Source organism: Acanthisitta chloris, unplaced genomic scaffold (genome assembly GCF_000695815.1).
Source record: "Acanthisitta chloris isolate BGI_N310 unplaced genomic scaffold, ASM69581v1 scaffold11657, whole genome shotgun sequence".
In the NCBI taxonomy this organism is placed as follows: Eukaryota; Metazoa; Chordata; class Aves; order Passeriformes; family Acanthisittidae; genus Acanthisitta; species Acanthisitta chloris.
The window spans coordinates 35,334-48,996 of NW_008683231.1; the positions used below are offsets into that span (position 1 = coordinate 35,334).

Below are 13,663 nucleotides of genomic sequence, written 5' to 3' on the forward strand. Positions count from 1 at the left end.
CCTTCTCTGAAAGTTTTATTATAGTGTGTGGGGTTTCCTTTAACTCCTGAAGTGTGTTTTCAGTCTTAGAAAAACAGCATTTCCTGATGCTGGTTCTGTCCCTTTGGACAAGGAGTGTGCTGTAGATAACATGCTCTGCCTCAGAACAGGAAACATCTGCTATGGGAGACCTCATACACCAGTGAGGTTGGATATGGAGATCCGGCCAGAGGAAGGGGGTCTACCATTCTTCTCCTTAAATGGAGTGTGTAAAAGGAGATACGAAGCAAAACAACTGCTGATGTCTCCTAGTCTGATGCCAGCAATAGTAGAAATCAGCATGCAAAGAGTAAGCTTAAGTAGTTCCAAAAAGTTCATTCTGCAAGGAAATCTCTCTGATAGTCTGTGCTTACAGCCTACTCTTTCAAGTCCAGTCAGGCTTCTCACTGTTTCTCTTGGTAGATAGATTCACATCCACTAATACATGTTTACTTTTCTCCTAATCTTGAACCTATCTTTTGACTACTTTTTGTTAGCTCCACACAGCACAGTGAGGCCTCTTACACAATTGTGGGAGAAAGTATAGCCTTCCTGTGTGTTCTGTTCTGTGAGGATGTGGGAGTGGTATGTGTGTCTAAGCAGGACAGTCTTCTATTAGTCCCTTGAAGCTGATAGGGATGTACACAGCATCACAGAATGTCTCAAGCTGGAATCATTGAGTCCAAGTCTCTAATCCTCACAGGATTACCTAAAACTAAATCATACAGCTGAGAGTATTGTCCAGATGCTCCTTGAACTCTGGCAGGTTTAGTTCTGTTACCATTTCCTTGAGGACCCTGTTCCAGTGCCTGACCACCCTCTCAATGAGGAACCTTTTCCTAATGTCCAGTGTGAATTTCCCCTGTTCACATTATTTAAGGACAGATGAAACTCTCTCTTGTCTCTCTGCTTGTACCTTTTCTACCATTCCAGCTGCTATGTTTCCCATCTGATAGTGTGCTGCACTGAGCTAGAGCAAAATAATTTTAGAACAATTTTCTGGAATGAATTTAGTGATAAGCAATGGATTATCCTCCAACAGCTGTGCAGGTTGTTCCAGTAGCTGTCACCTCTGACTGTGTATAGCTTCAGTTCATGCTTCATTTGCTCCTATTGGTCTTTCAATGATCTGCTCTTCTGTCCTACTTTCCTACATTTGTACATTCCTTTGTTTTTTCTAAATCCTCAAATCTGAATCATCTTCCATTCCTTCAAAAACTGAGAGAAACTGAAGTCTTTAAACTTTAGGTATATAGACCCTCAGTCAATCCAAAAAAGGCTTTTTAGTGACAGCTTTTCTCCACTTTAGCAGGGCCATGTAGCAAGTAAATACTGATAGAATGAGGAAAGATGGTCATTGTGTTTTCCTTCACATGTCTCTTTGGTGGCATGAAACTAAATCCTAGACAAGCTGCCATGGTGATAAATGAGGAACTGTGGTGTTCCTCCTTTGGGATATATTTTAGATAAATATTCATCAGGAATTGCATTTTATCATAGAAACATAGAATTTAGGGGTTGGAAAGGACCTTACACATCACTTAGTCCCAACCCCCTGCCCTGGGCAGGGGCATCTCCTCACTAGATGCCTCATCCAGCCTGGCCTTGAACATTGACAGGGTCGGGGCACCTACAGCCTCCCTAGGCAACTTGTGCCAGTGTCTCACCACCCTCACAGGGAAAACCTTTTTTTCTCACATCCAAACTAGACTTTCCCTCCTTGAGTTTGAACCCATTACCCCTTGTCCTGTCACCGCAGTTCCTAACACACAGTCCCTCTCCAGCTCCTTGTAGGCCCTTCAGATAGTGAAAAGTTGCTCAGAGGTCTCTGCGCAGTCTTGTATTCTCTAAGCTGAACAGTCTCAACCTGGTCAGCCTGTCCTCATAGGGGAGATGCTCCAGTGCTCTTAGCAGCTTCGTGGCCTCCTCTGGACTTGCTCCAGCAGTTCCATGTCCTTCTGATGTTGAGGACAAACAAATTTATGTACCAATGTCAGTAAAATCTTTTGAAATTAATGTGCCAACTGACAGTCCTTGGGGTCCCTTTGTGGCATGAAGGTCCATATAAACTGTATGTCTAGGGCCAGTCCTTTACCTAGACTGATTTTGAGGCCAAAGGTGCACAGGGAATAGCTGGGAGGGGTGTGTTTGACTTTACACCTAATTCAGCTGCAAGAGGTTTTGGATTTGTACACTCATACAAATTTTCTGTGTGAAAAATCATGACCATTTCTGATTATTAAATTCTTGGAGTCAAGCATTTGTTTAGTAGTTGAAGTTTTTGTGTTTTCTCAGAGGAAAGGCGTAACACTTAAGCTGGTCGAGTGAGTCCTGTGACACTTTTTCCCCATTTCCTGTGTGATAACATTTTGAGAACCCTGCAAAGGCCACTGTGTGTTCTTTGCCCCATTTGCAGTCTGCTGTCTTGTCACTTTGCAGGTGAAGGGAGGGACCATTACATCACTGTCTTTCAGATTCCTCAGTTAGGAAATGAGCCAGTTCACTCCAGGCAGGCTTAGATATGGTGTGTAGGGCTGCACCCTGTCTGGGGAGTCTTAACTGTGTTTTTTCAGAGGATGAGTTTAACACAGTTTGCATTTCCTTATTCTTGTATGGCATCTTCCAGATATACTTAGTTTAGACAGTATTTTCATGTGTGTCTTATCTTTGTGGACACAAAGCAGCTTTAAAGTAAAAACTACCAAAACTGCTTCCAATTCCTGCATGTAATTGCCTTCTAAATGAAATAGAACTTGAATGATAAAACATAACTCATGTTTTATTTTCTGTCGGTAAAAAAGTAACCCCTACTTGAGAGAAGGGTGGACATTAAACAGACAGCAACCTTGGAGTAAGCAGAGTGCTGCAGTCTGGAGGAAACATGGATGTTTGAAAGGGAATCTCTATATCGCTGAACATAAATTAAAAACTCATTTCAAATATATCAGAAGAAACAGTGACAGTTTTGAAGGTTTCTGCTCCCTGAAATTTAGGACTGTGCTTTTAATTTTAGTGCATGCAGCAGTGATAGCAATTAATGAAGCTGTCGAGAAGGGAATAGCTGAACAAACCATTGCAACTCTGAGGAACCCAAATGCAATGCTGCTCAACGTGGATGAGGAACTGGCACAGGACTACCAGAATGAACTCTTTGAAGCTAAAAGGAAAAAAGAATCGAGTGCAAGTCTCAAGGTAGTGGTGTTTACTAAGTGCTGCTAGTACACATATTCCTTTCTGTTTCTCCTCATGCTGTAGCATTATTGTCTTAAAAATTAGCTTAATATTTTTAATAGTGCAGTTAGGAAAAAGAAAGCAATAAGCAAAATAAATACTGGTAGCATAATAAATAAGAATATAAATCAGAAATACTGGTAATGCAACAAGCTGATAGCAAACTTTGTAAGAATGTGTGTGATAGAGCTTAACTTTGCCCAAAAGGCTCAAAATCCCTTAAGGTTAAAACCAAAAATAGACTGGTTTTCCTCTATTAACTGCTTTATAATAGAAAAAACCCAACAAATCTACCGTTTGAGAAGCTGTCAAAAGAATTATACCCTTTTTTGAGCGTAGAGTATAACCTCTGCCACAGATCTTTAATGAGAAGTTATTTGCTTTGGGTTTTTTATGTGAGAGCTAATGATCTCTGTAGTTAAAGATGCTGCATTATATTCATATAGCTATTTTACAGGAAGCAGAAAATGGCTCAGCCAGTTGTGCTAATTTCTTTAGTTCACGTGGTCAACAAATTCCTTTACAAATACATCCAGCAAATTCTTCAGCTGATGCAGTTTCAATGACTCCTGCTCATAGCTTTTCTCTCTACAAATTGTCTTGCGTGTACTAGCAATAATTTTGTTTTCCTAGAAGGGCACAATCTCTGATGAAGAGAGGGATGTCTACGAGGAGCTGCTGACACAAGCTGAGATTCAAGGCAATATCAATAAGATAAACAGTAAGCCATTCTGGATCCTTATGGAAGTATGCACACCACATGTGATCTCCCAGATTCCAGCTGAACACAACTTGAGTCCACATGAACAAACAAAATATTCTCGTGGAAAATTATGTGCACAAGTAGCTAATACCTGTCTACAACTGTTTTTCACGCTGCTCCTTCTCTACTAATCTTTGGGGAGGGAGAGGGCTGATGTCTGTTTGTGGTTTTTGCTGTAAGGATTCCTTGGTTCAGAATCAAATCATTTATTGCCTGCTCTGTTTCCTTATGTTCCTTTTGTGTGCAGAATGCTGTAAATTTTGACCCCCTCTTCTATATGAAGCCAAAACTCATTCATAAGCTTCCACTTAGCTGTGGTTGAACAGCTCCCACACAGGTTCACTCAGAGCCAGAGACTCCCTTTGTAGGATTGGACTTGAAAGAGATATTTCTCTGTTAGATAAAGATTATCACCCTAGATGGGTTTTACAGAAAGTGAGACGCTGACAGCAGTGGACCTTTTTTTCCCCCTACAAAAGTATTATTTGCTGTTTATGAGCATTGTTTTCATTTCAGTTCACATAGCTTTAGTCCAAGTGAATGAGGCTATTGACCGGCAAGATGAAGTGGCACTGATGGCAGGTTTGAACCGTCCTGCTCTGAGCCTACTTGAAGTTCTGCCGCAAAATTCCTCATGGTACCTAATGCAATTGTGTGATGCTAAAGAACAGAAAATGCAGGATTGGATTCCACAGGTACTACATGTCAGTTTGCTTTTGTTTTTTTAGCTGGTTTTAATCCAGAGAGAAATTGTCTTTGCTCTGCCTTCAGCATCACTTATGAAAAGTTTTACAGAGATTTTGGAGTAATTGATATACTAATTGACACCAAAGTGCTGCATTTGCTCTAAAGAGCATGATGCACTTCTAAGTAGTTACTAAAAGATACTAAAATACCAAAATATAAGAAGACGTGAGATACAACATTCAGCCCCTAATACTTTGTTTTGAAAATTAATTATAACTCAGGTACAAAAAATAATTAATATTGAATCATTAACAGCAAATTAAAGGGCCAGTTGGGTTACAAGGAGAAAAGTTATCATGTTAAGTAATACGAAAATTACAGAAAAAGATCAATGCTGTGTTTACTGTGATACTATATTTGATGCACAGAGGATAGTACAATCCTAGTGCTATCAGATCCCCAAATGTCAAGGGGTTTTATCCCTTATCTCCAACTGAAACCCATAATTAAATATTGTTTTTCTGATCTGTTAGATAGCAGGGGGTCCAAATATGCTCGACAAAAATGAAATACAGAAAGAAGTTAGTGTTGCCAATGCGGAAGCTGAGGCCCACAAGCTTAGTGAGTAACTGTTTTAATAACTTTCTTTTTTTTACCATCACCATTTTATTATGTTAAGATAATGAACTGAGTCCACCATTTCTTGCACATAAACAAGGTTTCTCAAACTGAAACCATGTGTGTTATATTCTTGTAGTTGTTCTTCTCAGTGTCACAATTGCCAAGTCACAAACCTGTGCATTGGATGTTGTACTCTTATTTGGTAATAACTGTGAATAACTTGAGCCATTGGTAAACACATTGTCTAAAAGTGAAGACAATGCATGGCTTGGTGGCTTGGACAAGTATTTATCAGTGCAGTAGTAATCCTCACTTGGGAGCAATGACCATACTTGTAGAATGAAAACAGAATGTTAACATGGAAGAATATTTTGCAATCACATCACAGAGGAAAATTGTTCTCACTTTTAAACACATCTCTAAATCTAACCTATACTTAGCCTGACACAAATTTTAGCTCATTAAAAAATATAGTTAAGGGGGATCTAAATTTGCAGTGCATGTGTTGCTGCTTTTGACTGGAAACTCCTTTGCTAGGAAGTTAACCTGCTGTCATTTCATGCTGCATCTGGGCATGGCTTAGTGGCTGTGATGTCTTTGGTACTGTTTCCAATGCTTTGAATCCAGGCTGATTGCTTTTGTATTGTGCCTTAAAGGCTGTACTGTGAGGGCAGCTTAAGCTAGAAGTTAGTCATGGTAAGGAGTACTCTTTTCTCTGGAAAACTTACCTCTTGGTAAAGGCAAGGAAGAGGAAAATGTGATGTGTGGAAAGCAGTAACAGCAATCTGGAGAGCAGCTTAGTTCTTATGATTGATTTGAGAAGGAAGACATAGTGGGTTTTGTTATGGAACTGTGAGCAATAAGAAGTGTGTTTTGCAAGTTGCAGGCTAAGTTTTAGCATTAGAAATCAGTAGCTTGGCTTTTGGCTGCAGAACTAGTCTAGCCCAGTTGTGGACCTTGACTCTTTTCCTCTTTTCTCTTAAAGCATGCATGCTGTAGCTGTGAGACCTTTTCCTTGTTCTAACCTCAGGAATAGCCTTCAGGGACAAAATGGTCCCATAGGACCATGCTTCAGACAATTGAAATGAGAGACAAGGGCCTTTTTTAGGTGGGCCTGGTGACTTAAAAAGGTTTTCAAAGTCTTTGTGTTGCATAACAAGCTGTGAGTGTTGCTGCATACATGAACTGTGGATGGTGTCCGGTGTACAAGCAGTTTTGTACAGATTGGAGCAGTCGGTGGTGACTAAACATGTTCCCTAGGTAACAGTATACAGAAAAAGTGGAGGAGATGGAGGTTATTGATGGAAAGGGCATTTGCATAATTGCTATTCTTTACTCTGCCACATGCACTCTAACCTTCAAGGCTGTTTCCCTTTCTGCAAGACCAGAGTGGTTCCTTGCACAGCATGTTCCTGGGTGTGCCCTGACCTGGCTTTCCTCAGAGGTGGCTCTTCCAGGTGTGCAATTACGGTGGCTGTGACTAAGCTGAGGGGTGTTGTAAGGCTTCTGCAGCTGCCCAAGTGGGAAGTGTTTTTCAGCATTTTTCTGCTGGGCTTCAAAACTTCTGAAGTCAGTTCAGCAAAAAGCAAAATAGGTGAGTTGTTCAGGTACCAGAAGGGGTTACACTCATATCCCTCTAACGTGGTCTGTTTAAAGTAAAATCTAAAGGGATTCATTTCTAGATGGCAGTGGTTGTGAGGACTGATCTTCCACACTGGCAGGCAAATGAGCAGGTGTTGGCATACAGAGTCCTAGAAACTGTAGCATGTGGATTTTAATCAGTTCAGCTACTGATTTTCTGGCAGAAAATCCCAACCCTCCAACACATTTGGCTGATTTCTACCAGGCCTCCCGAAACAGGCAATAATAATGCTGTTGGTGTTGCAGGGCAGGCTTGTTTTAGCTAGCTCAATTAGGTCCTGCCAAAAGGAAGAGGTGAGGGAGGAAATGAAGGGGTGAAGCAAGACTGGGGAGCTGTAGCTGTCATACACAGCAGAACCAGCCACAAGCAAATCCAGGAGGATTTATATCTTTGTGCTAGGAAGGGGTCAGGTCCTTGCTTTATGTTAAAGGACTGTAACAAGCAAGCTCTCATTTCTAACAGCCCAGAAACTTAAAGTTGTCCAGTCATACCTTTAAACATACAACATTTTTGCAACATTCACCAGTTGTGTCCTGAAAAATTTCACAAAAAAGACATTTTTTTTCCTGTTATAGCAGCAAATTATATTCTTTGGAATAATCTAATTGTCATCTACATGGCATGAAGAGCAAATGGCATGTGAAAATTAATAAGCTTTTTTCCCCCCTGCTGTTCTCTAGAACTTATAGCGGTTGACAATATCAATACTGCAATTCGTAACTGTGATCCTAGTAACACACTGGTTGCACTGATGAAACCGGAGGCACAGCTGCCTGTTGTTTACTCATTTGCTGCTGCTGTCTATCAGATTGAGCTGTTCAACCTCCAACAACAGAATGCTGTGGTAAGAGTGAAAAGCTTACAACCTGCTTGTTGATATTGTGTAGTCAGTCCATGGAAGAGCACAAACATAGCATGTTGTTGTGTAAAACTAGATGTAGTTTCCTTCTGTGGTGTTACATATTGCATGATGGTTTTGGTTGAGTAGGCAGTATGGAATTGTAGAGTTTGTTTCTTGACACACTTCAGTCTGGCTGAGCTCGTGTTGCAACAAATCAACTGACATTTTTACTTGTTGCATGCTCTTAATGAGGACTAACTCTGGTTTATATACTGTGTAGAAAAGTAGTCCCCTGCTGTGAGGGTAATACAAGAATAGTTGGGACTGTGGGGCAACAGAAGGAAAGTCTGGAGGGATGGGATATTGAGCAAACCCAGTAGGCTTCACCACCGATGTTGTGTTAATCTGGCATGCCTGTGACTAGGAACTTGCCAGGCTTTTTTAATCAAGTCCATATTCCTGATGGTATCTAGACTGTGTAACTCAAATTTGTTACACTGCTTATTTAGCCTCCTGACTGCAGTACATTATTGTCCTACAGAACTACCTGGCACATGATGAACTGTTTATTGCAGTAGAAATGTTGTCAGCTGTTGTGTTGCTAAACCAGGCCTTGGAAAATAAGGACATCCTAATGATAAGGAATCATCTCAGAAACCCATGCATTGGCTTCAATAATCTGGAAGAAGAAAACTTTCAACGGTAAAGGTTCATTTTGTCTTGTCTGGATGAGACTTGGCAACTTCTGCAAAAAAAAAAAAGAGACATTTTACTGGGTGGGCTGTCCTGGATTGTGGCTATGGAGTTGAAAGAGCTGCAAGATCTGTGATCTAAGTTAATAAGGGATAGCATGACAATTGCTGAACTAGTTGTGTATCTAAATGTAAGCAATTGCACAACCTTTGGTGTTTGAAGGCAGCAGATGTGTGAGGTGCAAGGAAAATATCTTCAGAAAGCAAACATTAAGATCTGACAAGAATTTTTGCAGGCACTAAAACATGAGCCGACTATAGGTGGAAAATGTTAATCACTAACCACTTTGCAATTCCGAGAGATGATCTTTGGAACGAGATAGCGTTTAATGCCTAAAGGTCCAGGAGGTCCCTTAAGCCATGTCTGAACCCTTTTCTTCACTTGAGAATTGCGAAGACCTGAAAAACATAGCACAGTGCTGCTTGCTAAAGAGCTGAGTACAGTGCTGTGGCACACACATGTTCAGCATTACATTATGGCCTTCACTCAGCTGCCAACTGCTTGCACTGTCACTTGCCTGACTCATCACAGCCATGTGCTGCTACCTCTGTGCTCTTTTGTGTGTCTACAGAAAATATCAGGCAGCACTACCCATATGTCAGAGCCCTGAGCCCTCATTGCGCAGGGGAGAGCATGGGGATGTGGACTAGTTCTTGCCTTGTGGTCACAGGTGGTGGAAACCTCTGTGTGCTTCTGGACAGCATTAGTAGGCAGAAGGGACAGCAGTAGCTGAAGACCTACACCAGGTTGTCAGGGGACCTGAACCTGAGTGTGCCCTTGCTGGGTGTCTCAAAGCTGGAAGGAAAGCAGTCAGATTAGGAAAAGGAAGGCCAGTGTTTTGGTTAGAGGGAGAAGAATAAATAAGATAGTGCAAAACTGATCTGCTTCTAATATGAGGTGGTGATCGTGGCCAAGAGAAGTAATGTTTTAAGTGTGCAGAAATGGTCCCCTAAGTGTCCAGGTGCAGCATTTCTGGCTGATGTTAGTGACCCAATCTTCTGAATAAGCTGCCAGTCAATACAGATAAAAACTCTAGAAACTAGTTGGACTACACAATAAAATAAAACTTAATCTGTGCTACTAACCATATGTTGAATATCTCAGAATGCTTTGACCTGTACAATACCGGAAGAAATACAGTAGAGCTAGAAAAAGTTGATTGAGGGACACGCTGTTCAATGACTTTCTATCAGAAGAGATGAACTTGTTAGGAATGTGTTTCCTAGAAGAGAGAATTCAGGGGAAATATGTCCTAGGTCTGCAAAAGTGTGCAAGTTGTGGGAGAGGTTAATAAGTTGTTAGCTTCTAATAGCTCTAGTTTTTATTTTCTTATGAGAATAGAATCAAGAAAAGATTAGACTCCATCAAATATAAAGTTTAAACTTGCTATAAAGATCTGTCGTCTCACAAAACGTTCAGTGGGACTCATTCCTCAATAATATCAAGACTTTAAATTAGAGTAACTAAATTGATGGAGCACAGACTTGCTTGCAACTATTAAAGTGATACATTACCTCCAGTTTGGGAAACCCCTAAATGAAAGCTACTGGATACTTGAAGGACAAATCAGACTAGGAAATGATGAGGTTCCCCCATTTTCCTTCTGGGAACTATTCATTCCTTATGCTTCTACTGGAAAGAGAAGACACATATATGATCTGGCATATTGTGGCAGTTGTATGCTTGATTCAGGAATATGAATACTATTTAACTTATGTATGCATGAGTTTACACTACTGTGAAGGTTTCCAGCTCATCCTGATCTGTGATCCTTCTAAGAACAGTAGACAAGGGCTACAGAGCCTGTGCTTGGAGGACCTTGAGTTGCGGCAAGAGAAGCATAATTTTGGTTTAGTTCTTTCCTCTGCCCATGGCCCATCATTCTCTATGTGGAGGGAGCATGAAGGTAGCAGGAGGTGCTACTACCTGATGCTAGCATTGAAATTTTGGTCTTCGAATTAGTGTCGTGGAGTCAACCGTAGTTTTCTAAAGCAAGAAGCTCACCATAATTTCTCCCACATTTTTCTGTTGCACTGTACAACAAATTGTATGACCAGTGTAGGTATTTCCGTTATCCCATGTTGCCAAGAAAAGTGCTCTGAATTAGTTTAGTGCTGTTCTTTCAGATCCTGAAATGCATGTGTAGAACAGGCAGTTTGCATGTCTGCATAGTATCTGTCAAGAGCTGCATTTGTCTGAAATTCACCCACTGAAAAAAAAATAGTAGTCACTAAATGATGGATGATACATCTGACTAATTCTTTATGGCAGTTTATCTTGTGTATGAAATACACTTATGTATTTTATATCTTCTTATAGTTGTGCTGATACACTATTGTCTATTAAGTCAGAGGCTTCATCTCAAGGCCAAGATTATTTAAGCTGGAATGATATCCAGAACTGCATTGACATGGTTAATATGCAAATTCAAGAAGAAAATGAAAGTAAGTAATTCTTCCCCTACGTCACCCACAGAGGTCACCGTCTGGTATTTGGTACATAAATTTACGTACTGAATGGCCTTGTTCAGACACACTTGAAGAGAGAAGAGCATTAAAAAATTTTGGAAGCCTGTTGGTATTTAGATGTCCTTGAAGTAATCCTAGTTTCAGCTGGCTGAAAGAGAACACTTTGGGGATTTTGCCGTTGTAAGCAAAGAGCATATTAGGAGATAGGGGGAGAAATTACAGTTGGTGTCCTATGGAAAAGAGTTTTTAAAGTTAAATAATTTCAAGTGCTTATGTTTCACAAGGGAATTAGTAAGAAGCTATACAGTAAAATCATCTATTCTGCTCTCCTTTCAGGTAACTTGATTTCCTGTCTGAGAGTAGCTTCTTATGCCCACATGTTCTGATGTAAATAGATTTAGAGTTTATTTTTGAAGCTGAACATAAATGCATTGCCATAAAAAAAGTGGTGTTGTGTTAAATGTGACAGCTGGTCACTTGGGCTTCAAAAATGCTAAAGGGCCATGTTCCTTCACTGGATGTAGAAATTTAGGGCTATCAAGTTACGCCAAATTTGCTGGAGCAAGGAAATGAATGAGAGGGTAGATTTCAGTCTGCTTGGCATTTCAGAAGCAGCCTGGAGTGCAGTTTGAGAGCCTTTGTGCCCTTTAAGAGCCTTTGAGAGGCTGTGCCCTTCCCATACTGCCACATGTGTCACATGTGCTGTTTCAGACTGGTAAGAGAAATACTAAATCTGGCTGTATTATTGCTTCCTAAATCTAGTCAAGTGGTCAACATGGATCTTCACACCTTACTCTCACTGTGTGCCCTCTGGCAGGGTGGGATGCTGAGCTCTGTCATTTGACTGACAGAATCACTTCTTTATCTGAACTTCTGCAGTCACTAGGAGTTGGAACAGACCTTAAAAAAGGTGGTTTTGCATTAGCAGTGTGAGTGTTTATTACCAAAATAGCTGTGCACGGTTTCAGTGACAGTGACCTCTGCCTGGGTATGGTTATTTGGGGCAGAGGGGAGAAGAAAGAGGGAGGTCTCTGTTTCCATCAGCAAGCCCCATATCTCTTTGGGACCACCTTAGAAAAACTGATAATTCCCCAAGCCCTGTGATGTGGAACCATGACTTCACCAGCTGGGTTGTGGCAGGTTTGGGAGAGATGTTCCACTGCCAGCAGGGATATCATCCCTCACAGGTGATAGGGAAGCCCTTGGCTGTTGCCCTTCTGGGGTGGCTTTAGGGAGAAAGTACCCCAAGCAGCACATTTTTAACACTATTTAGGGCCGGGAGGAAATTGATTCTAAACTGCTGAGAGCAGTCTGAAGAAAATGAGTTAAGATTTTATGAAATACACTGGGCCTTGACTTGCTGACCTAAGTACTGAGTGCTGCTGGTCAACATCATTAGATTTGGTTATTAAAGGTGAAGTTACAATAAATGAGGTTAAGTTGCTCTGTAATGCTGTAGCTGGGAGTGCAGTATGTGTCCAAATAAGAGTTTCAAGTAATTTGGTCTGAAATCACTTGAAAATATCTTTCAGCACTGTGAGCCAATATGTTGGTGAATGTACTTACATGTGACACCCAACCTTCTCTTAAGCTTCAGGTAGATACTTATGCCCAGAAAGTTGGGAAGTCTGTTTTCCATTTTTGTGTAAGGATAGCTTTGAGTTTTATGGAGAGTTTGATTCAGATAAATCAGTAACTGTGGCAGAAAGGAAAATTGTACAGCATAATAGCTTCAAATGAATATTAGAGCAGAAATTGTCAATCAGCTGCTGTTGCTGCCTCTGCTTCTTGTTAATTGATTTTTCTGTACTTCATGTTACTGCTTTGTTTGTACCTGATACCATGCAAGTTTTGTCTTTCTTTGATAACTGCAAGTTTAATAACTTTTCCATTTCATAGGAATCATTGCAATTGGCCACATTAATGAAGCAATTGACCAAGGAAATCCTGAGAAAACTCTAGAAGCCCTGCTGTTACCCACAGCCAAGCTGCAAGATGTAAGACCAGCAAATGCAAGGCACTATCAGGATGTTCTGTACCACTCCAAAGCTCAGAAATGCAAGGTTAGAGTTTTCACTGTTTCTCCTTATAGGAACAATGCCAATTATATGCCAATTCCTTTTGTTTCTATCTGTGTTTCTGTTCTGTTCCCCTAATGTTTGTATTAGCTGTGTCTTGAGCTTGTAAATAAGCCAATGGCAACAAACTGTCACTAAGTAATTTTGCACTACAATATACTCTGGGAAAAGGGATTAATTCTCGGTGTATTAATACTGAGACATTCTGCATATATATTCATAGTGTTAACATAGAATGTTAAGGGGTTGAAATGGACTTTAGAGACCATCCAGTCCTAACCCACTCTGCCCCGGGTAGGGACACCTCCCACCAGAGCAGGTTGCTCAAGGCTCATCCAACCTGGCTTTGAACACTGCCAGGGTTGGGGCAGCCACAGCCTCCCTGGGCAACCTGTGCCAGTGTCTCACCACCCTCACAGGGAAAACTTCTTCCTAATATCTAGTGTAAATGCAGCCTCTTTTGATTCATACCCATTACTCCTTGTCCTGTCACTGCAGCTCCTAACACAGAGTCCCTCTGCAGTTTCCCTGGAGCCCCTTCAGATCCTGGCAGGTACTATG

The 13,663-nt window shown here is 40.9% G+C and overlaps 1 protein-coding gene across 1 annotated transcript in view; it reads left to right on the top strand.

The window, feature by feature from the left end:
* The window catches only part of LOC103806168 (ras GTPase-activating-like protein IQGAP1), a gene marked incomplete at its 5' end in the record, with an annotated part of 26,366 nt that overhangs the window by 10,702 nt on the left and 2,001 nt on the right, over positions 1-13,663 (top strand). The window contains 8 exons of the mRNA XM_009078848.1: positions 3,032-3,216; positions 3,886-3,970; positions 4,529-4,707; positions 5,233-5,320; positions 7,643-7,806; positions 8,345-8,505; positions 10,876-11,000; positions 12,924-13,087. Coding sequence (XP_009077096.1) covers positions 3,032-3,216; positions 3,886-3,970; positions 4,529-4,707; positions 5,233-5,320; positions 7,643-7,806; positions 8,345-8,505; positions 10,876-11,000; positions 12,924-13,087 — 1,151 coding nt within the window. The remainder of the gene's footprint in view (positions 1-3,031; positions 3,217-3,885; positions 3,971-4,528; positions 4,708-5,232; positions 5,321-7,642; positions 7,807-8,344; positions 8,506-10,875; positions 11,001-12,923; positions 13,088-13,663) is intronic.